At 50.7% G+C, this 25,854-nt stretch overlaps 1 protein-coding gene across 1 annotated transcript in view; it reads left to right on the plus strand.

The window, feature by feature from the left end:
- Positions 1–25,854, plus strand: part of FRAS1 (Fraser extracellular matrix complex subunit 1) — a 168,846-nt gene that overhangs the window by 51,334 nt on the left and 91,658 nt on the right. The window contains exons 4-13 of the mRNA XM_064149740.1: positions 1,449–1,541; positions 4,123–4,282; positions 5,725–5,858; positions 8,890–8,973; positions 10,529–10,630; positions 10,734–10,925; positions 15,093–15,182; positions 16,366–16,513; positions 21,348–21,491; positions 22,259–22,393. Of these exons, the coding sequence (XP_064005810.1) occupies positions 1,449–1,541; positions 4,123–4,282; positions 5,725–5,858; positions 8,890–8,973; positions 10,529–10,630; positions 10,734–10,925; positions 15,093–15,182; positions 16,366–16,513; positions 21,348–21,491; positions 22,259–22,393 (1,282 nt within the window). The remainder of the gene's footprint in view (positions 1–1,448; positions 1,542–4,122; positions 4,283–5,724; positions 5,859–8,889; positions 8,974–10,528; positions 10,631–10,733; positions 10,926–15,092; positions 15,183–16,365; positions 16,514–21,347; positions 21,492–22,258; positions 22,394–25,854) is intronic.

A 25,854-nucleotide genomic window follows, 5' to 3' on the forward strand; every position in this document is an offset into this window, starting at 1 on the left:
ACAGATTGTGACCAAAGTGATCTGGTCCCTCAGAGGAAGCCTCTGAATTGGGTTCAGACCTCCCAGCATGAGCCCAGCTTCCAGTCACCCTTCATTTGAAGGTGGAGCTGGGACTGCCTTGAACATGCAGATGAAGGCTTTCCACTCGGATGAGCAACAACAGAGCCGAGCTTGTCTGGCTTCCAGGTTCTTCTGCCTTGTGATTGTGGCTGAGCTTTCATTGTTTTCTGTTTGCCTCTCTCTCTCTGAGCCTTCATTGCTGGTTACAGCTAATTGGCCATGGAATTGGGCTTGCATTAACATCTGGATTCCTGGGGTAGCATGCATGACTGGCAAGGGAAATGAGTGTTTGAAGAGGCACTGCCGATGCTTGAGGACGAAGGTGAAAATCTTCACTAAAAGGGCAGAGAATTCTGATTCTGCCTGATTTTCCACCAATATTATCCCTTGGGATTGATAAAGGCAAGGCTCAAATACTAGGGAAGTTTTGAGCTAATGAGGAGAGAGTTTATTTTCTTTAAAGAGTGGTATCATGGCACAGCTGCTAATGGTAATAAGGTAATGATGGTAATGTAAGATCATAATGGTAATAAGAAGTAGAGATAATAAAAATAGTAAGCCTGGGTTGAGAGCAGTCCTGAAGAAAAAGCCTTGGAGGTGTTAGTTGCTGAGAAGCTCCCCAGGAGTCAGCAGTGCCCTCATGCAGTCCAGCAGGCAGCTGTATGCTGGGCTGCAGCCAAAGGAGCAGGGCAGGAGAGGGCATTCTGCCCCTTGGCTCTGCTCTGCTGAGACCTCACCTCCAATCCTGCATCCTGTTCTGGTGTCCCAGCATCAGGAGGACACAGAGCTGATGGAGCGAGTCCAGAGGAGGCCAAAAAGATGATCTGAGAGCTGCAGCACCTCTGCTCTGAGGACAGGCTGTGGGGACTGGGGGTGTTCAGCCTAGAGAAGACTTGAGGGGAACCTTAGAGCTGCCTTCCAATAGCTGAAGAGATCCTACAGGAAGGCTGCAGAGGGACTTTTCCCGAGGGTGTCTAGAGACAGCAGCACAAGGGGGAATGGTTTGAAGCTGAGAGAGAGCAGGGTTAGACTGGATCTGAGGAAGAAGTTCTTCAGTGTGAGGGTGGTGAGGCTCTGGAATAGGCTGCCCAGGGTAGACTCTGGAATAGGCTGCTCAGGGTGGCTGTGGCTGCCTCCTCTCTGGGGGTGTTCAAGGCCAGGTTGAATGTGGCCTTGAGCAGCTGAGTCTAGTTGAGTAGTATCCCTGTCCATGGCAGGGAGGTTGGAGTAGATGATCTCCAAGGTTCCTTCCAACCTGAGCCATTCAACTCCAGTGTCACCTAGAAAGGATGGGGCAAATGATCCTTGGGGCCCCTCTCAACCTGGCACCCTGATTCTGTAATTCTCATTTCATGTCAGCTGCTCATTGGATTCTTCTGTCTTTGCAGGGAGAAGTGCTGCAAATAGCCCCCAACAAGTGCTGCCCACACTGTGCCTCCCAAGCTGAAGAGCTTTGCCAGCATGAAGGACAAGTCCACAGTGTGAGTGCTCTGTCACCTTCCTCAGCAGAGGGGATCCTCTCCAGTTCTTAGCTGTTTGGTTCCCATCAGTGCAGGATGCTTAGCTGATGTGCAGGACAGTTTATGGAGCTTATCCTCTGTCACTGTCAAGAGGGGTAAAGTCTAATGAAGAGTGTAGAAATGGAATGAAATTCATCACAGACAGGTGTAAAGGCCTGCATCTGGGAAAGAACAACCCCATGGTGGGGGCTGGTCTGTTGGGCAGCAGCTCTGAGGAAAAGGATCTGGGAGTTCTGCTGGACAACAGGACAGCCACGAGCCAGCAATGTGCCCATCATGGCCAAGAAGGCTAAGGGCATCTTGGGGTGCATCAAGAAGAGTGTGGCCAGTAGATTCTTGTTCCCCTCTACTCTGCCCTGGTGAGTTCACATCTGGAGTATTGTGTCCAGTTCTGGGCTCCCCTGTTCAAGCAGGGCAGGGACTTGCTGGAGAGGATGCAGAAAACGGCTGCAAAGATGCTATGGGGACTGGAACATCTCCCTGGTGAGGACAGGCTGAGAGAATTGAGGTTTTTTAGCTTGGGAAAAGAGCAGCCTGGTGGGGATCTCATCAGTGCTGATCAATGCTTCAGGGGTGGGCCTCAGGAGGATGGGGACAGGCTTTTTAAGTGGTGTCCAGTGACAGGACCAGGCACAAACTTGGCTATAAGAAGTTCCATCTAAGCATGAGGAGGAACTTGTGTAATTGAAAGGTGCTGGAGCCCTGGAGCAGGCTCCCCAGAGAGGTAATGGAGTCTCCACCTCTGGAGTCATTCAGAACCTGCCTGTTCCTGTGTGACTTTCTCTAGGTGACCCTGCCTTGGCAGAGGGGTCGGACTTGAGATTCTCCAGAGGTCCCTTCCAAGCTCTGCCATTCTCATTCTGTGAAAATAACAGGAATTGGGCCAGCAGGGTTTGCAAACAGGGAGTGTAGCTGAGTGTGTCCTCTTTGGCCTGAAAGAAGAAATCTTTCCACTCCTTCATTCCCTTTGCTGTCTCTGTGGATGACTGAGACAAGAAAGTCCTGTTAGGAGAGGAGTGAAGCAGAGTGCACTTGACACACCAGCTGTCCTGAGAAGGCTTTTCTCTCAGCAGCCAGCCATGCTGGGAGAGATTGATTGCTGTGGTGTGACCTGGGCTTTGCCTTTTGGAATCTTGAATTATTCAAGAAGCAGGTTCCAGGACATGGCTTCACCTGGAGGTGTTGAAAGGCCAAAACAATAAGAAAAAGTGTCTACAGATAAGGAGAAAAGGAGAGAAGATTCTTGGGCAGCAGTCAATGAATCATGTCAAGCACAAGGCCAGCAGAGCAAAGTGGCTTAGCAGTGAACCCCAGTCCTGTGTCTGGTCTGTTTGACAAAAGGCAGCTCAGGTCCACATCTGCAGAAATAGGCTGAGATGCTCAGATACATTTGAATAGATGAGGCCAGCTCAACACAGGAAGGACATGGACATGATGGAGTTGGTCCAGAGGAGGGTCATGAAGATGACCAAAGAGCTGGAGCAGCTTTGCTATCAGGAGAGCTGGGATTGTTCAGCCTGGAGAAGAGAAGACTCCAGGGAGACCTTAGAGCAGCCTTCCAGTACCTGAAAGGCTGCAGAGGGACTGTTTGCAAAGGCCTGCAGGGACAGGCCGAGGGACAATGGTTTGAAATGAGAGCAGAGCAGATTTAGATTGGATGTGAGGAACAAGTTCTGCACCATGAGGGTGCTGGAACACTCAACAAGTTGCCCAGGGAGGTGGTTGAGGCCCCATCCCTGGAGATCTTCAAAGTGAGGCTGGAGAAAGCTGTGAGCAACCTGCTGTAGTGGAGGATGTCCCTGCTGACTGCAGGAGAATTGGACTGGATGAGCTTTGGAGGTTCCTTCCAACCTAACCCATTCTGTGATCCCACTCCACACCTCAGGTGGATGCTGTAACCCTTGGTTTCAGCACAAGGCATGAGCAGCATGAATCTGCTCTGAGCTAGGCACACAGGCTGCGTTAGGAGGGTAGTCCATTCATGCTCTCCTCGTGTTTCCCTGTGCCTGTGGTTTGGGGGATGCTATTTGATGCCAGAGTCCATCCATGTTTCTGTCTTCTTGCTGCAGTTTGTTGTGTTGTCCTCCTGCTGCAGTTTGCCTTGTGGCTCTCTGCAAACCTGTTCTTCAGGATGCAGGTCAGGTGAATAAGTAGTCATCTTCCCAGGGATTTTAGGCCTGGGTGTACCTAAAGGCATAGATCACAGCCCAGCTCCACTCTGAGGTGGTGGTTGAACAACTTTTTTTCCTCTTTTTGTGAGTTCAAAGTCTCATCCTGATGGCTGGCACAGATTCACAGATTGCATCAGGTTGGAAGAGACCCTCCAAGATAAACTTGTCCAACCCTCAGCGCTTCACAGGGACATCTCCAACTAGAGCAGATTGCTCAGGGCCACATTGAGTCTGATCTTGGATGTCTCCAGGGACAGGGCTTCACCCATGTTTCTGTTCCAGTGTTTCCCCACTCTCCTTGTGAAGGGAGGCTTTGCCCTCCAGCAGCTGTGCAGCTGGACTCATGCCTGTGGTTGTGTTGTGCTCTGCAGCATGGCACCCAGTGGGTCCCCTCGGGCTGCGCCTGGTGCTCCTGTGCCCACGGGAAGGTGAGCTGCACCCCCACAACCTGCCCAGACCTCACCTGTGGACCAGGAGAGCTGCAATACACCAAGGAGGGATCCTGCTGCCCCAAATGCGTGGGGCCTGGAAGTGAGTATGGGATGGGAGTGGGGCACTGGTGGTGATGCCAGCTGTGGGGCCCTAGAGATCTCCTTTGAGCCTCAGATCTGGAAAGGTTTTCTCTTTGTGTCTTGTTGTGTTGGGATGCCTCTGGTGACTCTCTCTGTCTTGCTACCATGTTTACATTTTTCATGGCTTTGCCTGTAGGCCAAGAGGAAGGGATCTGCTTTAAGCAGTGAGCAGATGTGCCCAATGTGTCCTGGTTTTGGAGACTGAAAGCTGGGAAAAAAGATGCAGCCATTTGTTATGTGCTGAGGGCACCTTTGGCACTGCACAGAGTCCAACTGCAAGTTCCAGAAGGGCCCGAGCTCTTGGCTACTTCTTCTAGAAGTCCAGGGGGAGAAGCACATCCAGAAACCTTAATCCACAAGTCCAGTTCCAGTGTCCCCAGAAATGAGCAAGCCCAGAGGAGGCCACAAGGATGATCCAAGAGCTGGAGCACCTCTGTGGGGACAGGCACATTCAGGGTTGTTCAGCCTGGAGCAGAGAAGACTCCAGGGAGACATTGGAGCAGCCTTCCAGTACCTGAAGGGGGCTACAAGAAGGCTGCAGAGGGATTGTTTGCAAAAGCCTGCAGGGATAGGACAAGAGCAATGGTTTGAAGCAAGAGAAGATTTAGGTTGGATATGAGGAACAGGTTCTGCACCATGAGGGTGTTGGAACCCTGCAGCAGGTCACCCAGGGTGGCCCCAACCCCTGAGAAGGCTGTGAGCAACCAGCTGTAGTGGAGGATGTCTCTGTTGACTGCAGGGGTGTTGGACTGGATGATCTTTGAAGGTCCCTTCCAACCCATTCTAGGAGTCCATGACTATGTCTGTGGCAGCCTCCCCCCTTGCAGTCTGTCCACACTGAGCCATTGGAGCCATTTGCTGCTGTCTCAGGTAGGACACTCCTTGTGCTCTGTGACTCTAACTCAAACCTGATGTCTGCTGCCTTCCAACAGCTGAAGGGATCCTACAGGAAGGCTGCAAAGGGACTTCTGAGAGTGTCTAGAGACAGGACAAGGGGGAATGATTTGAAGGTGAGGGAGTGCAGGGTTAGATTGGATCTGAGGAAGAAGTTCTTCAGTGTGAGGGTGGTGAGACTCTGGAATAGTTGCCCATGGAGGTTGTGGCTGCCTCCTCCCTGGGGGTGTTCAAAGCCAGTTTGGATGAGGCAACCAAGCCTAGCTGAGAGGCATCCCTGCTCATGGTAGGGAGGTTGGTGTAGATGAGTTCTCTTCCAACCATTCTAGGATTCTCTGAAGTCTGAAACCCTTGAGAACTGGTGGGGTTGTTCCTGTCCTTACCTGCTTTGACAAACCAGGGTGCTGAATGCTGACATGCACAAAATCTGTGGTTTAATGCTGGGTGATGGAAAGGGGGTACAAATCAACAGAGACAAAACCCCACTGTTGTTTCCCTGTCTCTTAGAGCCCTGCTCCTTTGATGGACACTTGTTCCGAGATGGTGAGGACTGGCACCTTGGCCCATGCTCCAAATGCATCTGCAGGGATGGTGAGACCCAATGCTTCACAGCTTCCTGCCAGCCTCTACTGTGCAACCAGGTCAGGACCCATCAGCCTCTGGGCTGTCCTCTTGCCCTTGGCAAGGTCCATTTCTCATGTAGATGTACAAACTAGCAGCACATCTTCTGGGTGGGCAGCTTGGGGCAGAGGGGCTTGATGTCTGGAAATGATGTGGAGTGCATGGGTTCAGCTTGGCCCCCTCACTCCGAGGACACTGAGGTGCTGCAGTGTGTCCAGAGAGGGGCAACGAAGCCGGTGAGGGACTTTGGTGTCCTCCTTGCAACACTACACTGTGCTAAGGAAATGCAGGAGGCAGCTCCCTGGAAACCCCTCTCCCCAGCCTTGCAATCCTAAGCACAAATCCAGGCTGGGCAGTGAGTGGCTGGAGAGCAGCCCTGAGGAGAGGGACTTGGGGGTGCTGCTGGATGAGAAGCTCAACATGAGCCAGCAGTGTGCACTTGCAGCCCAGAAAGCCAAGCAGAGCCTGGGCTGCAGCAGCAGAAGTGTGGCCAGCAGGTCGAGGGAGGTGATTCTCCCCCTCTGCTCCTCTCTGCTGAGACCCCACCTGGAGTACTGCATCCAGTTCCGGACCACATTACAAGAAGGCTGTGGAGATGCTGGAGTGTGTCCAGAGCAGGGCCAGGAGGATGCTCAGAGGGCTGCAGCAGCTCTGCTGTGAGGACAGACTGAAGGAGTTGGGGCTGTGCAGTCTGGAGAAGAGGAGGCTCCCAGGTGAGCTTCTTGTGGCCTTCCAGCATCTGAAGTGGGCTACAAAAAAGCTGGGGATGGACTTCTTAGGGTATCAGGGAGTGCCAGGAGTAGGGGGGATGGAGCAAAGCTGGAAGTGGGTAGGTTCAGACTGGAGGTGAGGAGGAAGTTGTTGAGCATGAGAGTGGTGAGAGGCTGGACTGGGTTGCCCAGGGAGGTGGTTGAGGCCCCATGGCTGGAGGTGTTTAAGGCCAGGCTGGCTGAGGCTGTGTGCAGCCTGCTCTAGGGTAGGGTGTCCCTGGGCATGGCAGGGGAGTTGGAACTGGCTGATCCTTGTGGTCCCTTCCAACCCTGACTGATTCTATGATTCTATGACCTTGAGTGTATGGTTTAGAAGCTGCCCTATCCCAAGTATTTTTAAATCTGTTTACCATGCTCCAATTACTAATCCAGAAGCTCCCTTGAGATGCATGTCCTGGCCAAGCAGACTTCTCTCTGTGGCACCAAGAAAAAGCACTACTCAGAAACTGTTTTCCTCTTGTTGCTTGCCCAACTATCATTACTGGCCCAGATGTTTGTGCAATTAACTCTTCTCTTTTTTTTGGCCAGAAGGAAATCCCACCTGTTTCTCTGCATCCTAATTGTGTTTTGCTTTGTCCTGAGATCCTCAATTAGTATTCTTTGGCTAAGTACTGCTCATTAAAACAAATTTATTCTTGCTGTAGAGTCCTCCTTTCCCCCCCTGCTTCAAATGGCCTGGTGTTACCTGCTGACTGGTTGCACTAATGGTTAATCAACCAGACATTAGGATTTCAGCTGGGGAAGCAGCAGCAGTGGTGGTGTTGCTGTGATGTAGCTGAGAATAATTGGCTGAGAGCTTCCAAGTTAAAGCAGCTAAAGTCCTATCTGGTGTCCCAGATAGTTCATGGAATCATGGAATTGGTTCAGTTCAAAAAGGACTCCAAGGTCATTGAATCCAACCTTCAACCTTTCACCATGGACGTCAAATCGTGGACCCAAGAGCCATTGCCACACATTGCTTGAACACCTCCAGGGATAGGGACTCCACCACCTGCCTGGGCAGCCTGTGCCAATCCCTGACCTTTCTTGCAGCAAAGGATTTCTTTCCTCATCTCCAACCTAACCCTCCCCTGGCAGGGTGCCTGGTGGGAGAGCCATAAGAAGGATGTGCAAGGATCCTGTTCTGCTCTTGTCATACCAAACATCTTCTTGCTTGTGCCTTTGTCACTCTGTTCATTCTTCACTCCCTGTCAGAAGCAGTGGCTGGAGGGAGGTGCTGCAGAGCTACACTGCTCCAAATTGTCAGGTGAAAGGGGAAATCCTAGACATGTTTTGGATGGATGGAGCTGAGACATGCAGGAGCTGATTTAAATTAGTCATGGAAATGTTTGGATTAGGATAATGTGGCTCTAAGGATCTGAACACTTGCACAGGCAGGTCTGCTCTGTAGGTTTAACTGAAGCACTGCAGATGCCTCAAAGATCATGAGGAGAAATCAGAGCCTTAAAATGGGGCAGAACGAGGGAGAAAACCTCTTCTTTTCTCCATCTCCTGCTTTAGTGTGCTTCTCTACCCCTGGATGTATGCACTTTAGCTTCTGTAAGGGCCTTTAGGCCTCCCAGTTTTGGGCCACTCACTACAAGACACTGTGGGGCTGGAGCATGTCCAGAGAAGGGCAAATAAGCTGGTGAAGGGTCTGGAGGACAGGGCTGGTGAGGAGCAGCTGAGGGAACTGAGGGTGTTTAGCCTGGAGAAGAGGCGGCTGAAAGGAGAGCTCAGTGCTCTCTACAGCTCCCTGAAAGGAGGTTGCAGTTGGTTTCTGCTCCCTACTATCAGCTGACAGAAGGAAAGAGAGTGGCCTGAAATTGTGCCAGGGGAGATAGAGGTTGGAGATGAAGAAAAATTTCTTTGCTGCAAGAGTGGTCAGGGATTGGCACAGGTTGCCCAGGGAGGTAGTGGAGTCCCCATCCCTACAGGTGTTCACGAAATGTGTGGCTGTGGCACTTGGGGACGTGATTTGACGGCCGTGGTGGTGTTGGCTTGATGGCTGGACAGGATGATCTTGGAGGGCTTTACCAACCAAACCAGTTCTGTGATCTGCATCTGTACACCTGTCTGTGTCTGACCCTCAGCTACTGTCCAAGCAAGCTCAGAAAATTAAAGGAAGGAAGAATCTTTGTAGCTTCCTGCCTTGATTCCATGCTGTGAGTCCTGCATCAGATCTTGGGCCAAAATGAAGCCTCGATTGGCTTTGGAGCTATCACACCAATACAGTGCTGCTGAGCCCCACGAGAGCTCTTCCTGCTCTGAGTTGGCTTTGTCTCTCCTGCTTTCTCTTTAGGATGAAGTTATGGTTATGCCTCCTGGCAAATGCTGTCCAGAGTGTGTCCCAAAGCCCTGCTCGGTATCAGGAAGACTGCACCAGGTAAGCTTTGAGCAGCCAAACCAAAAGGCACACACACCCTGACACGTCTTCTCCCCACATTCTGACTCTTTGCTGACACTGACAGCTTAGTGCTGCTTTTTTTAATGAGGTTTTTTTTCCCCCATCCTGGAAAGCCAGAAGAGTTGAAAGAAACAAGGCCTAGATAAGAATTTGCTGGCAAGCACAGAAGGGAAGTTTGCAAGGTGAAGCAGACGAGGCACTTTGTTTTCACACTCTCTTTGAGGGAGGAGAGCAGAAAGCAGTGGTTGAAGGTTGAAGTATTTATAGCTCTGCTGGTATCATCTGGAGTGAGTTTAATGCATTATTTAATGAATGGAGGGATGTGGGAATTTCTGCTAATGAGGAGGTTTTGCTAATAATAGTAGATAAGGCCTTGCCAGTGTCCCTAGCTTGCAGTTAGTGAGAGATGCACACCACAGTGTCATCTGCACCTTGGGTGCAGTGGTGTAGCCATCAGGACTAGGCAGGTGATTGTCTCCCTGGACTCAGCACTGGGGTGGCCACTCCTTGAATACTGGCATCAGTTTTGGGCCACTCACTCCAAGAAGGACTTTGAGTTGCTGGAGTAGGTCCAGAGAAAGGCAATGAAGCTGGTGAAGGGTCTGGAAAACAGGGCTGGTGAGGAGCAGCTGAGGGAGCTGGGAGTGTTTAGCCTGCAGAAGAGGGGGCTGAGGGGAGAACTCATTGCTCTCTACAGCTCCCTGAGAGGAGGCTGCAGTGAGGTGAGGCTTGGTCCCTTCTCCCTAATATGTCAGATGATAGAGAGGCAAATGGCCTGAAAATGTGCTTGGGAGGGTTAGTTTGGAGATTGGGAAAAATTTCTTCACAGAAAAAGTTGCCAAGCTCTGGAACAGGCTGCCCAGGGAGGTGGTGGAGTCCCATTCCTGAAGGGATTAAAAAGACTTGTAGATGTGGAGCTGAGGGATATGGTTTGGGGCCCCTCAATTCAAGAGAGATGTTGAGGTGCTGGAAGGTGTCCAGAGAAGGGCAACAAAGCTGGTGAAAGGCCTGGAACACAAACCCTATGAGGAGAGGCTGAAGGAGCTGGGGGTGTTTAGCCTGCAGAAGAGGAGGCTCAGAGGTAACCTCATTGCTGTCTACAAGTACCTGAAGGGAGGCTGTAGCCAGGTGGGGATTGGCCTCTTCTGCCAGGCAAGCAGCAACAGAACAAGGGGACACAGCCTCAAGTTGTGCTGGGGAAAGTCTAGTCTGGATGTTAGGAGGAAGTTGTCAGAGAGAGTGACTGGCATTGGAATGGGCTGCCCAGGGAGGTGGTGGAGTTGCTGTCCCTGGAGGTGTTGAAGCAAAGCCTGGCTGAGGCACTTGGTGCCATGCTCTGATTGATTGGCCAGGGCTGGGTGCTAGGTTGGACTGGATAATCTTGGAGGTCTCTTCCAACCTGCTTGATTCTATGATTCTGTGACAGTTGGACTTGATAGCCTTAAAAGTCTTTGCCAACCAAAGCACTTCTATGCTTGAGTTGTGTCACTTATGAGAGACATTTACCAACTGTCTTCATTTCCTTTTGGACCAGCATGGTGAGCAGTGGAAGAAGAACAGCTGCAGTGTGTGTGCATGCCACAGAGGAGAAGTCAGATGCCTGAGAGAGACCTGTGAGCCTCTCACCTGTGAGAAGGTAGCTCGAAGCCATTCCCCTCTTGCCCTCGACTGACAGCACCTCCTGCTGTGCCAACAGCTTCAGGCAGTCCTGCTTCATGGTTTGCTGCTGCTTTTTGTAGGGGCAGAACAAAGTGCACCGTCCTGGGAAGTGCTGTGAGGAGTGTGTGTCCTCCAGGAGAAGCTGCTTCTATGGTGGCACTGTCAGGTACCACGGTGAGCTGTGGAATAGTTCTCACTGTCACTTCTGCCTGTGCGATGAAGGACAGGTCACTTGCCAGAAAGCAGAGTGTGCCAAAGTGGAGTGTGCCAAGGTAAGAAACATTTCCTTCCTTCTTTCAAGATGTGGCTTCAAAGTCTTGGGATAAGCTTCTTTTTTCCTCCTGTTTTTCTCTTGAGACACTCAAAAGACCTGCCCTTCTCTCAGGGTTCCTTGGAAACGCTTCACAGGACAGGGGAGCAAACTTTGGATTGTCCATCCAAGTTTGACTGCTCAGTGACCTTACCTTGTGTGAATCACTGACTAATTCAGCTTGGATTCCTCCCACATTGCAACTTGCCTGCTGTAATGGAGGGTCAGACACCCAGAGGTGGCAGTGCCCACCAACTTTACCAGAAGCTGAAGATGAGGGGAAACATCCAGGTCAGGGAGGGGTAAATGGTTAAGAACTGCTCCTGTTACCTCCATTCTGAGAGCTTCACGAAGGTGTTGAAGTCAGTGTTCTGCTTTGCTCCTGTTTTCCATGCCACTTTTGGCATGAAAGTGAAAAGAGTTAATTGTTTTATTCTCAGTGCTATTCACTCCCAGACCAGCACCCTCCCTGCCCCAGTTCTGGGATAACTGCTTTAGGATGGATGTGCAAAATGCATTAGGTAGGGCTGAGTGCTTCACACACACACACAGGATTCAGTGGCCTTTTGTAGTGGGGCAAGGCTTCTGTGACCACAGAATGGTTTGGGTTGGAAGTGACCTCCAAAGGTCATCCAGTCCAATCCCCTGCAGTCAGCAGGGACATCCTCCACTAGAGCAGGCTGCTCACAGCCTTCTCCAGCCTCACAACAGCTTCAGGGATGGTGCCTGGGCAACCTGTTGCAGTGTTCCAGCACCCTCATGGTGCAGAACTTGTTCCTCACATCCAATCTAAATCTGCTCTCAAACCATTGTCCCTCAGCCTGTCCCTGCAGGCCTTTGCAAACAGTCCCTCTGCAGCCTTCTTGTAGCCCCCTTCAGGTACTGGCAGACTGCTCTAAGGTCTTCCTGAGGCCTTCTCCTCTCCAGGCTGAACAACCTCAGCTCCCTCAGCTTGTCCTCAGGCTGCCATTGACCTTCTGGTGCTTGTCACTGCACCTGTTTTAACTGGTGAATTGATACCTTCTTTATACCTAGAACTTCATCCTTACTGCTCTTCTCAGGAAAGAGAAGGGAAGGGCTTGTAGCCTTCTGAGTTTTCTCTCTTGATTTCAGTGCTTTCCTAGAGACTGCTTGCATGCTGAACAGCAGCACTCTTGTGTGGTGTCTGAAGTCCAGCCAAAAGGTGGACATAATGGCTTCACAGGATTAGACTGTTTTAATCAGTGCTTCCAGAAGTTAAATCCTTCACACAGGGTCCCAAATGGTTGCATAATTCCAGAATGCCAGGTTGGAAGGGACACCTAGGATCATCTGGTCCAACCTTTCTAGGTGATAGTGGAGTTGAAATGATCAGGATTTATCTAGGAATACAAATGTTTGCTTGTTCTTCTGAGATAGTCCCTTCTAAACAGCAAACAAGCATTGAGTGGAGGCCCTAGACTCCTGTCACTGCTGCAGTGCTGCTGCTGATCTGACCTTAAACTGCATGGAGGGGTTTGGCTGGGTGGGGAAAGTCAGGATTGTCATAAAACCTTGTGCACTGGCATCTGTTTCAGTCAGCTCCCTGCGTGCTGCTGGCTGTAAAGTGGCTCATTTCCACTAATGATGATGGCATGCTGGCATGGCTCAGTGGGGAGAAGTCTTGAATATTCATGCTCCTGGCTTGGCTCCTGGCAAAGAATCAGCAGAGGCAGGGATGTTTTACTGAACAGTGGCTGGCTGGTAACATGCAGGCTTCAAAACTGGGCTAAGGGATTGTCAAAAAGTAGGCAGTGTTGTCACTGAGGCAGCATGTTTGCAGCCTCAAGCTCTCCCAAGTAGCCACCATCTTCACAAGTGACATTATTTGTCAGAGGCTGAACCACTGCAATGTTGAGTTGAGCTAAATGTGGTTGCTAGGAGGACAGGAGGAGGCAGGCAGTGCCCTTTGGTATGGCGAGAGTTACAGTCCCACTTGGTAAAAGGAATTTGCCCAGTGGCTGAGATAAGTCTGGCTTCCCTTCAGTTATATTAGCTTCATAGATTGGGTTGGAGAGGACCTTCTAGATCATCCAGTTCCAACTCTCCTGCCATGGCCAGGGACACCTTCCACTAGAGCAGGTTGTTCAAGGCCTCATCTGATCTGGCCTTGAACACCTCCAGGGAGGGAGCACCCACAGCTTCAGAGAATGGTTTGGGTTGGGATGGGCCTCCAAAGGTCATCCAGTCCAACCCCCTGCACTCAGCAGGGACATCCTTCACTAGAACAGGCTGCTCACAGCCTTCTCCAGCCTCACCTTGAAGCTCTCCAGGGATAGGGACTCAACTACCTCCCTGAGCAACCTGTTGCAATGTTCCAGCACCTTCATGGTGCAGAACTCATTCCTCACATCCAGTCTAAATCTCTTTCCTCAAGTCCTCAGACTGTGCAGTCCCAGTTTACCTCAATAATGGTGCACAGTAATTAATTACAATGAAATGTCCACAATGAAATGTTCCCTCCAAAAGCAAACCAAATCTCTTCTCCTCCCTTTCCTTTGCCCCCTTTTTTTTTTTTTTTGAGTTGCAGGTCTGGTTTATTTATTTTTCTCAGGCACCTGCATCAATAAATCAGAGCTGCTGTGAAGCTGGGAGCTTTGGGCTTCATCTCTTCATTAAAGCACTCTTAATTTTCTGGTCACATCGTGCTGTTTGATGTGTAATGAGGCCAGAGATATGAACTGCAAATCCTAGACAGCTGCACACAGTGCAGCAGCGTTAGGTGAGAGCAGGGGAGAGCTTTACTTCCTAAACCCTTTCAAACAAACCTGCCCAGCAGCTGCCAAATGAAAGTAGCTGTGATGATTCTGACCTAATCTTCCAAAAGCCGTTTTCAGCAGGTTAGTGATGAGTTCAGAATCCAAGTTCTGTAGTAGGACAGAGATGGATGTGCTCAACCAAAACTGCTCAGACTGTCAGAGCAGCAAATAATCCTGCTGGAGTGATTGCCAGACCCCAGCTAAGTAACCCCACTTGTGATGATGTTCACTTGGGTCACAGAGTCAGAGAAGCAGAGAATTGTTTCAGCTGGAGAAGACCTCCTAAGATCATGCAGTCCAGCCTTCAACACAACACCACTAAACCATGTCCCCAGGTTTCTTGAACACCTCCAGGGATGGGGACTTCACCACCTTCCTGGGCAGCCTGCTCCAATCCTGAGCAGTTCATAGATCCATAGAATAGCAGTTCATAGAATTGGTGGATTGGAAGGCACCTTAAAGATAATCCACCCCCCTGCCATGGGGCAGGGACATCTCCCACTGGAACAGGTTGATGAAGATCTCTTCCAGCCTGGCCTTCAACGCCTCCAGGGAGGGGGCATCCATGACCTCCCTGGGCAACCTGTTCCAGGGTCTCACCACCCTCATTGCCAAGGGTGTCTTCCTAATGTCCCATCTCGATCTCCCATCCTCCAGCTCAAATCCATTCCCACCCATCGTATCACTACAAGCCTTTGTCAAAAGCCCTTCCCCAGCATCTTGTAATCCCCTTGCAGGTCTGGAAGGCTGCTCTAAGGTCTCCCCAGAGCCTTCTTTTGTAAACCTTTAGCTTCCACTCAGGCACAAAAAGTTGTGATGGATTAGGGCACTTGAATCCTTTCTGCTGCTGCTAAATTCTTCACTTGCAGTCCAAGTTATTTCAGTGGATTCTGTGGAGCTGTAACAAAAGAACAGGCTTTTTTTTTTCCAGCTGGGAGAAACAGAGCATGTGCTTTCAAATTCTCTTGGAGGAGGAAAACAAAATAAAGGTAGAATGCTGAAAATGAAGGCAGGCTTCTAAGCAGTGATATCTCAACGTGGTGCAGTGCTGTGCCAATGATCCACAGTAACAATGCCATGTTCCTGTTCTCTCTGCTTGCAGTGGGTTGCCTTTCTCTGCAGGATTTAGGGATGAGGTAATGGCCTTATCACTGAATGCCCTGCCCTTTGCTGAGCTCTGTTCTGCAGCCACAGCATTCACCCAGCTGTGCCTGGAGAGATGAAGCAGGATGGAGAGAAGATAAGGTGCAATGAGATAGTGAAGATTGCATTCCAGGGCAGGAGCTCTGCTGCCTCTGCATTCCATGGTGGTGCAGATTCCCTTGGAATTGCTACAACCTTTCTTTTCACAGGGTGAAGAATTAATTCACCTGGATGGGAAGTGCTGTCCTGAGTGTGTTTCAAGGAATGGTTCCTGTGTTTACAAAGAACACACCAAGGCTGTGAGTATCCTGCTGCTTTGGAGCACACAGCAGTGAGTTTTGCTGGTAAAGCTTTGGAGGAATTGCCTCTCCTGTAAAGAACTGGGCCAGTGGATACCTTTCTGCCAGTGTTTCCCAGAGATTCTCATTTTTCCTCCAAGAACAGTCCATTCTTCTGTGAATATTTTCAAAGAGCTTTCCTTCTGGAGTTAAATAGAAAGGAAACCTCAAGTGTCTTGATTTAAACACAGCAGTAATGGACTTTTCATTGCTCTGACAGAGGAGGGCTGCAGCTAATAGCTGCTGTTTGCCAGCAGATGTGAGAAATGGGAAGTTTAATAGTGACTTGGCTTTTTTTTTTAATGCTAATACTTCCCTTTCCTTCCTCAGATCTCTCTTTCTCTGGCCTAAGTGAGGTAAAACATATTAAGGTGTCAGGTTTATTTCGGTTTGTGCTTTATCCCTTTGAAGAGAGGAACTGGCAGGGAAGCTTCCTGGGCATTTAAAGTGCTCACAACCTCTTTTCTGCTTGTTGAGTTCTTCATGCAGTGACTGCAGAGCCTCAGCCACTCAGGACAGCTTTAGTGGCCTTCTGAGCAAACCCAGGGTGGCAGATCACAGAGGGTGCAAGAGCTCTTCCCTCCATGCACTACAAAGTAGACAAGTGTCACGTGCATGGCATAGGGTTGAGGAAAGCTGGTGGTAAATCTTCATCTCTGTGGTGCTTTGGCCAGTCATCAGTGATGGAAAACCAGGCAATAGACAAGAGGAGGAGATATAAAATGCTGTGATGATTTAAAGTGTGGTAAAGAGATTCATAGAATTGTTTCATTTGGAGAAGCTCTCCAAGATCATTGAGGCCAGCCTTCAACCTAAGACCACCACAATCGTTAAACCATGTCCTTAAGTGTCATGCCCACACAGATTCAGGAGGAAGGGCAGATTGAGGTGTTCATGGGCCAAGGGCTCCTCTCAGTAGGCACTTTGCAGACAGCTTTATGCTGGAAAGAGAAAGGAGGGAAGAGGATTGATGGTGCAGATGCAGACACCCCCAGAAGGGTTTACTCCTGGTGTTGATGCTTAGTTTACTCCTGGTGTTGATGCAGCCTTGTGATTTACCCAGAGGTTTCCACTCATGACAAACCCACTTTGTGCAGAGCTCTCCTTCCCTGCTGTTGCTGCCCGTTCCCTCTTTCTCATGCAGGATGGAGAGCACTGGCAAGAAGGTCCCTGCAGGGAATGTGAATGCCAGGCCACGAAGGTGACCTGCTTCCAGCGCTCCTGCCCACCCTGCCCGCTGGGCAGCCTGGCTGTGGAGGTGCAGGGTGACTGCTGCCCGCGCTGCGAGCCAGGTATGGACCCAGGGCAGGGCACTCACCTTGGCTGGGAGCCTATGACAACCCCCTCAGACTCTCACTTCAGGAACCAACCTGATACCTGTGTTGAATTTTAGAATCACAGAATGCACAGGGTTGGAAGGGACCTCTAAAGCTCCTCTGGTCCAGTCCCCCTGTAGTCAGCAGGCATCAGGCTGCTCAGAGCTCTAGCAAGCCTGACCTTGTGTGTCTCCAGGGATGGGACCTCCACCCCTTCTCTGGACAACCTGTTCCACCGTTCCACCACCCTCACACTGAAGAATTTCTTCCTGATCTCCAGTCTAAATCTCCTCTGCTCCAGTTTCAAACCATTGCCCCTCAGCCTGTCACTTTAAGCCCTTCGAAACAGTCCCTTCCCAGCTCTGCTGTAGCCTCTTCAGGTACTGGAAGGCTGCTCTAAGACCTCTCTGCAGCCTTCTCTTCTCCAGGCTGAACAGCCCCAACTCTCTCAGCCTGCCTTCATAGCAGAGGTGCACCAGTCCTCTAATCACTTTTGTGGCACTCCTGTGGACTCTTCTCATTAGGTCCATGACCTTCTTGTGTTGAGGGCTCCAGAACTGGGCACAGTATTCCAAGTAAGTTCTCACTAGAGCAGAGGGGCAAAATTGCCTCTCAAACTTAAGTTGTACCCCATTTTTTCTTCCCAACTGACTGGGTTTTGTATAACAAGGTTTTGGTTGGAAGGGACCTTCAAGATCATCCACTTCCAACCTCCCTTCCTTGGGTGGGACACCTCCTACTAGATCATGTTGCACAAGACCCTGTCCAACCTGCCTTTGAACACTTCCATGCTTGGAGCTTCCATAACTTTCCTGGGCAACCTGCTCCAGTGCCTCACTACAGAATCACACAAATATTATAGTTGGAAAAGCCCTTCAGGAGCCAGCAGTGTGCCCAGGTGGCCAAGAGAGTCAGTGGCATCCTAGCCTGGATCAGGAACAGTGTGGCCAGCAGGACAAGGGAGGTTATTCTGCCCCTGCACTCAGCACAGGTCAGGCCACACCTTGAGTGCTATGTCCAGTTCTGGGCTCCTCAGTTCAAGGGAGACGCTGAGATACTGGAAGGTGTCCAGAGAAGGGCAACAAAGCTGGTGAGGGGCCTGGAGCACAGCCCTGTGAGGAGAGGCTGAAGGAGCTGGGGTTGTTTAGCCTGCAGAAGAGGAGGCTCAGGGGTGACCTCATTGTTGTCTACAACTACCTAAAGGGAGGCTGTAGCCAGGTGGGGTTGGTCTCTTCTGCCAGGCAACCAGCAACAGAACAAGGGGACACAGTCTCAAGTTGTGCAATCAGGGGAGGTCTAGGCTGGATGTTAGGAGGAAGTTGTTGTCAGAGAGAGTGATTGGCATTGGAATGGGCTGCCCAGGGAGGTGGTGGAGTTGCTGTCCCTCGAAGTGCTCAGGAAAAGCCTGGCTGAGGCATTTAGTGCCATGGTCTGGTTAACTGCTAGGGCTGGGTACTAGGTTGGACTGGATGAGGTTGGAGGTCTCTTCCAACCTGATTGATTCTATGATTCAGGATCATAAAGTCCAGCTAGTATTCCTACTCTGCAAAGTTCAGCCTAGAACCATATCCTCAAGTACCACATCCGTACGACTTTTGACCATCTCCAGGGTTGGTGACTCAACCACCTCCCTGGGCAGCCCATTCCAATGCCTGGCCACTCTTGCTGGGCAAAAATGTTTCCTAATGTGTAAACCTACCCAGTCACAGCTACCCTCCTGGGGAAGAATTTCTCCCTTAATGCCTAATCGAAATTGAGCTGGAACAGGTTGTCTAAGATGGCGATGGAGGTCTTGTCCCTGGAGATACTCAAGTTCAGGCTCAACAAGGCTCTGAGCAACCTGGTCAAGTTGGGGATGTCCCTACTGATTGCAAGGACTTCCTGGAGGTTCCTTCCAACCCTGTTTGAAATGATAATTTGAGTTCTTGGTTAGATTTAGAACTTCCACTGACCTCCCCTACCTCAAGTGACAGCTTTCATTTGACAAAAGCCTTCCTCTTTTGAAATTATTTGCTTGTTTCTTCTCTTTTTACTTCAACACAAAGACACAGGACTGCTCCATTGGGAATCTTGATGTGAGATTTGGACTTTATGGACTGCCAAGAAGTAAAGAACCTCCTTATGCTGTTATGCTACCAGCTCACCTGGGCCTTAGTGTTTGGAAAGATGAGAATAGCTTCAGCATCTCTGTTTATTCTGCAGATAAATCCATTTGCCTCCAGGCTATTGTCATCCTCCCTGAATTACATTTCAGAGCTGCTAGGCTTTAGCTGTGGCCTGTTCAATCATAGAATCAACCAGGTTGGAAGAGACCTCCAAGGTCATCCAGTCCAACCTAGCACCTAGACCTGTCCAATTAACCAGACCATGGCACTAAGTGCCTCAGCCAGGCTTTGCTTCAACACCTCCAGGGACAACCTCTCCACCACCTCTCTGGGCAGCCCATTCCAATGCCAATCACTCTCTCTGCCAACAACTTCCTCCTAACATCCAGCCTAGACCTCCTCTGGCACAACTGGAGACTGTGTCCCCTTGTTCTGTTGCTGCTTGCCTGGCAGAAGAGACCAACCCCACCTGGCTACAGCCTCCCTTTAGGTAGTTGTAGACAGCAATGAGATCACTTCTGAGCCTCCTCTTCTCCTCTTGAGTTTTCACATTGGTTGCTCCTCTTGTAGCATTCACAGAACTTGGAGGGTTTGGTGTGTTTTGTGTGGTTTTTCTTTTTATCAGAGTGCTCCAATTCATGTTTTATCTCAGTAAAAAGCAAATAGCTTCCCACTTTAATTAGGCTGTCATTTTGCAGGAGGGCCCTGCCACATTCATGCTTTAAAGCTGGTTATTTACTGCAGGCTAATAAAAATGCAAAGCACTCTAAATTGAAAAGGGAGGAAAATGGGCTTTGGACACTTCAGATAAAATTGTCCTGCAGTTTCAAGAGGGAACAGCATCTGCACAGGCTCCTAAGGCAGGGACAGAACATAACATGCTCTCAGCACCATTCTGTTTTCCTTCTAAGCAAGAAGTGCCTCTCTGCTGGATGCCCTGGAAAAAAAAAATGGCCTCTTGATTTAACTTCCATAATAGAAAATGGAATTTGCATCTCAGAATGATATCTTGGAAAGGTTTGGGTTGGAAGGGACCTTAAAGATCATCTAATTCCAGCTGCCCTGCCATGGGCAGGGACACCTCCCACTAGCCCAGGTTTTTCAAGGCTTCATCCAGCCTGGCCTTGAATACCTCCAGGGAGAGGGCATCTGCAGCCTCCCTGAGCAACCTATTTTAGTGTCTCCCCACCCTCACTGCCAAGGATCTCTTCTTAATCTCCAGTCTCAATCTCCTGTCTTCTAGCTTCAATCCATTCCCTATCATCCTATCACTCCAAGCCCTTGTCCAAAGTCCCTCTCCAGCTCTCCTGTTGCACCCTCCAGGTACTGAAAGGCTGCTCTAAGGTCTCCCTGCAGCCTTCTCTTCAGCCAGAACAACCCTAAGTCCTTCAGCCTGTCTCCATAGTGGAGATCCTGCAGCCCTCTGATCATCTTGGTGGTCTCCTCTGGACTCATTTCAGCAGCTGTATGTCATAGAATAGAATCATAGAATCAACCATGTCCAGAGAAGCACAACAAAGCTGGTGAGGGGCCTGGAACACAAATCCTATGAGGAGAGGCTGAGAGAGCTGGGGCTGTTTAGCCTGGAGAAGAGGAGGCTCAGGGGTGATCTTATTACTGTCTACAACTACCTGAAGGGGCATTGTAGCCAGGTGGGAGGTGGCCTCTTCTCCCAGGCAACCAGCAATAGAACAAGGGGACACAGTCTCAAGTTGTGCCAGGGTAGGTATAGGCTGGATGTTAGGAGGAAGTTCTTCACAGAGAGAGTGATTTGCATTGGAATGGGCTGCCCAGGGAGGTGGTGGAGGCACCGTCCCTGGGAGGACCAGATCTGGAGGCAGTGCTGCAGTACAGCTTCCTTGTGCCTAGAGAGAAGTTGTCCCTTCTGTACCTGTCCAAGGAGCCAGCCTGTCAGACTGGCAGGATGGGGCTGCAGAGACCCCTGGGAGGTTCTTGGGAAGGGATAGACAGACAGAGCCCCTTTTTCATTCCTCCTGTTTTATCACTGTGGCTTTATCATTTTCAGCTGTGTCCTCTCTTCATTCCTGAGCCTTTCCTTGGGTACACCTCCTTGGAAACTTTCAGGAGAGTTTGTAGCTGTGGGAGCCTTTTTTTTTCTGGCCAGTCAGACAGGAGCAGGCAGCTTTTATTCCAGTAGACAATAGTAGCTGAGTAGTAAAGCCAAAGCAGTGCTTGCTTTGGCCTCAGCAGAGAGAGCAGCTACAATGCCATTTGACACAAGACCTGCAGTCAGGAAATGCTGGGACAGAAAACTTTGACTGGAGGGGGAGTGATCTACCACCTGGACCTGGACCTGGTGTGGACACTCTGGACTTAACTGCAGGGTTGGACTGAAGGAAACTTAAATTCAGGTTGTCCCAGGCCATTAATTCCTGATGGCTTCCAGTTTTCGCTGCTGAGAAGCCATGTGGAATATCCTTTTTATCAATAGGCAAGAAAAGCTGAGCCTGTGGAGTAACTTCTCAGATAGGAGAAGACAGCAAGCAAATATTTTTAACCCTTTTCATGCAGTCTTGGAAGAAAAGAAAGAAACCAAACCGCTCCTCAAGAACTTAACGCAGCAAAACTCAAACCATGAGGATTAAGTGATGAAATTCCCTCCAATTTGGAGTTTGTGTTGCTTGGTGCCCTTTCTGGTTAAAAACTCTGCTGGTTTTTACCTTGGTCTCTTCCCTTTGTGCCAGTTGAGTGCCACCCAGACTGCCTGACCTGCTCTCAGGCCTTTGATCGCTGCACTGCCTGCCGGGATGCAAGGAGGTGGCTGCAGGACGGGCGCTGTGTGGAGACCTGTGGCTTGGGCTTCTACCAGGATGGGGACACTTGCTCAGGTAATTTCTGCAGGAGGTTACAGCCCATCACGTGGTTGTCTTCTCTGTGGCCTCCTGTGCCAAGCATTTAGTTAGAGACTCTTGAAAAATGCAAATTCTCAAAGTCCTGCCCAAAATTGTAAACTCATAGGTTCATAGGATGGTTTCAGATGGAAGGGACTTTAAAGATCATCCAGTGCCAACATCCCTGCCATGGGCAGGGACACCTCCCACCAGCCCAGGTTGCTCAAGGCCTCATCCAGCCCATCCTTGAACACCTCCAGGGAAGAGGCATCTACAACCTCCCTGGGCAACCTGTGCCAGTGCCTCCCTGCCCTCACTGTCAAGAATTTCTTCCTCATCTCCAGTCTGAATCTGCCCTTCTCAACCTTCAGTCCATTCCCTATCATCCTATCACTACAAGCCCTTGTAAAAAGTCCCTCCCCAGCTCTCCTGTACCCCCTTCATGTACTGGAAGGATGCTCTGTGGTATCCCTGGAGTTTTGGTTGGAAAAGCCCTCTAAGGTCATTGACTCCAAACCATGGCCCCAGGTGCTGTGGCCACACCTTTCTTGAACACTTGCAGGGATGGGGACTCCGCCACCTCTCTGGGCAGCCTCTTCCAATCCCTGACTACTCTTGCAGCCAAGGATTTTTTTCCTGATCTCCAACCTAACCCTCTCCTGGCACAATTCCAGGCCTGAAAAATGAAACTGTCTCATTTTATCAGCCTGCATCAAGACTCTTGGGACTAATACATTTTTTCTCTCTGTTCCTCCTCTTGGAAGCCTGCAATGAAACCTGCTCAGCCTGCAGCAATGGATTTGAGTGCTCCTCCTGCCAGCCTTCCCTGCTGATGAAGAATGGGCAGTGTGTGGCTTCCTGTGGGAAGGGACACTTCCAAGATCAGCTCCTCTGCACAGGTAACTCCAACCAGATAAAGAATCGCAACTCAGCAGGGAAAAGCTGTCCCTAAGCTGTTAGATACACTCATGCTGAGGGATCTGCTGTTGATGTAAGTGTTAATGTTCACCCTAGAGCAGAGGAAGGAGGAGTGAGCAGAGGAACTGAAGTCACATGGTATGAAATTGATTACTGCTTGGAGAAAGCCTGGAAGGCTGCTCTATGGTGAAGCCTTCTCTTCTCCAGGCTGAACAAGCCCAGCTCCCTCATCCTGTCCTTGTAGCAGAGGTGCTCCAGCCCCTTGATCACCTTCATAGCCTTCCTCTAGCCCCACTCCATCTGGGCCACATCCCTCCTGTATTGAGGCTGCCAGAGTAGCTCTGCAGGTGAGGCCTCCCCAAGGCAGAGCAGAGGGCAGGATTCCCTCTCTCCATCTGCTGCCCATGCTGGTTTGGATGCAGCCCAGGCTGCCATTGGCCTTCTGGGCTGCAGGTGCCCTTTGCTGGCTCCTGTCCAGCTTCTCAGATGGGGAAGTCAGAATTTGCTGTTTGGTGGAAGTCAGAGCCTTGCTTCTGTGAGCTTCCCCTGCTCCCCTGCAATACTTTTCCCAACTGTGCATCAGCTGCTTTTTCATGATGACAGCTTAATTGTTTTCTCTCAAGTTAACATTTTCTCCTCTTGATGTTGGCCTTTGTAGAAGGCTTCTAATTACTTCTGTAGCTTTAGTTCAGCAAAGGGGTGCAGCACATGCTTGACTCCTTCAGCCAGCACTTTAATTTTCTTGGAATTAGCCCTCCTGCTTAAAATTCAATACAGGCTTAGAGCTTTTGGCAGATTTGAGGGGAAAGCACCAACAGAGGCTAGATGAGGAATGGCTTGAGAGCAGCCTGGAGGAGGACTTGGGGATGTCAGTTGGTGTCAAACTCCCCAGGAGCCAGCAGTGGTCACTGGCAGCCCAGCAGGCAGCTGTGGGCTGGCTGCGACACAAGTGTGACCAGCAGGACAAGGATTCTGCCCCTCTGCTCTGCTGAGACCCTACCTGCAGTACTGCCTCCAGTTCTGGTGCCTCCAGCATAAGAGGAACATGGAGCTGCTGGATGGGGTCCAGAGAAGGCCACAAAGATGATCAGAGGGCTGGAGACCTTCTCCTGTGGGGACAGGTTAGGAGAGTTGGGGCTGTTCAGCCTAGAGAAGAGAAGGCTCCAGGGAGACCTTAGAGCAGCCTTCCAGTACCTGAAAGGGGCTACAGGAGAGCTGGGGGGGGACTTTAGACAAGGGCTTGGAGTGACAGGATGATAGGAAATGGGTTGAGGCTTGAGGAGAGGAGAGTGAGGTGGAGATTAGGAAGAAATTCTTTCCTGTGAGAGTAGAAAGACATTGGCACAGGTTGCCCAGGGAGGTTGTGGATGCCTCCTTCCTGGAGGTGTTGAAGGCCAGGTTGGATGAGGCCTTGAGAAACACCCTGCTGTGACGGGGGGGTTGGAACTGGATGATCTCTAAGGTCCCTTCCAACCCAAACCATTTTATGATTCTATGTCCACCTTTTCTTGAAGTGCTTCCCCTGAAGTTTGAAAGGCTGAACTCCCCTGTCCTCCAGCAGTGCCCACTGACCAGGCCCCTCTTGTACATGACTAAGTGGTTAGACTGGAGTGTGTCCAGAGAAGGGCCACTGGGATGCTCAGAGAGCTGGAGCACCTCTGCTATGAGCACAGACTGAAAGAGTTGGGGCTGTGCAGTCTGGAGAAAAGGAGGTGCCCAGGTGACCTTCTTGTGGCCTTCCAGCATCTGAAAGGGGCTACAAAAAAGCTGGGGAGGGACTTTTTAGGCTCTCAGGGAGTGACAGGACAAGGGGGAATGGAGCAAAGCTGGAAGTGGGGAGAGTCAGAGTGGATGTGAGGAGGAAGTTGTTGAGCATGAGAGTGGTGAGAGCCTGGGATGGGTTGCCCAGGGAGGTGGTTGAGTCCCCATGGCTGGAGGTGTTTAAGGCCAGGCTGGCTGAGGCTGTGTGCAGCCTGCTCTAGGGTAGGGTGTCCCTGGGCATGGCAGGGGGGTTGGAACTGGATGATCCTTGTGGTCCCTTCCAACCCTGCCTGATTCTGTGATTCTAAATAGAAGGGGAGACCCAGCGCAGAAGGATTTGTAGACTTCAGTATGAAATAATCTTCCCCTTCATTTGGTTTTATGTGGCCATTTCCTTTCCACCTGCTGCCAGTGTTTTAATTGGCAGTGCTGGTGTGCTGTTGGAGCGGGAGGGCAGAGCTCATGTTTCGCTTTAGTGCTGCTTTGTAGCTCACTGATTGGCCCCTCCATCCAAATTTGCAGTCATGCATGCCAGCAGCTCAGATTTGCTTGGGAAAATCTGCTCTTGTTTCCTCAAGGGAATGAAACCAATTTGCTTTAGTTCTGCCTGGCTGCACTTTCTGCATAAAGTCAAACCAGTGGAGTAAGTCTAACATTTCAGAGATAGGGTCCAGCATTCGCTGCCATCCACTCTGTTTGGATCCTCTAATCTAATTGCCCAGGATCATACAATCACTCAGGGTTGGAAGGGACCACAAGGGGTCCAACCCTGTGGTCCAACCCCAGTGCCATGGGCAGGGACACCCTACCCTAGAGCAGGCTGCCCACAGCCCCATCCAGCCTGGCCTGAAACACCTCCAGCCATGGGGCCTCAACCACCTCCCTGGGCAACTCATTCCAGCCTCTCACCACTCTCACGCTGAACAACTTCCTACTCATGTTCATCTGAACCTACCCACCTCCAGCTTTGCTCCATTCCCCCTAGTCCTGGCACTGCCTGAGAGCCTGAAAAGTCCCTCCCCAGCTTTTTTGTAGGCCCCCTTCAGATACTGAAAGGCCACAAGAAGGTCACCTGAGAGCCTCCTCTTCTCCAGCCTGCACAGCCCCAACTCTTTCAGTCTGTGCTCACAGCAGAGCTGCTCCAGCCGTGTGAACATCCTCATGGCTCTTCTCTGGACATGCTCCAGCATCTCCACATCCTTTTTGTAATGGGGGCTCCAGAACTGGACACAGTACTCCAGGTGGGGTCTTAGCAGAGCAGAGTAGCTGTACTCTAGCTGCTGGCTACACTAATCCTGCTGCAGCCCAGGCTCTGGTTGGCTTTCTGGGCTGCAAGTGCACACTGCTGGCTCATGTTGAGCTTCTCGTCCAGCATCACCCCCAAGTCCCTGTCCTCAGGGCTGCTCTCCAGCCACTCACTGCCCAGCCTGGATTTGTGCTTGGCATTGCCTCGACCCAGGTACAGGACCTTACACTTGGTCTTGTTGAAGCTCCTGAGGTTGGCTTGTGCCCACCTCTGCAGCCTGCCCAGGTCCCTCTGGATGGATCCCTTCCCTCCAGCCTGGCTGCTGCACCACACAGCTTGGTGTGGTCAGCAAACTTGCTGAGGGTGTACTCAGTGCCTCTGTCCATGGCACCCACAAAGATGTTGAACAAGGCTGGTCCCAGGCCTGATCCCCAA

The sequence above is a fragment of the Pogoniulus pusillus genome, chromosome 10 (genome assembly GCF_015220805.1).
Source record: "Pogoniulus pusillus isolate bPogPus1 chromosome 10, bPogPus1.pri, whole genome shotgun sequence".
Lineage (NCBI taxonomy): Eukaryota > Metazoa > Chordata > Aves > Piciformes > Lybiidae > Pogoniulus > Pogoniulus pusillus.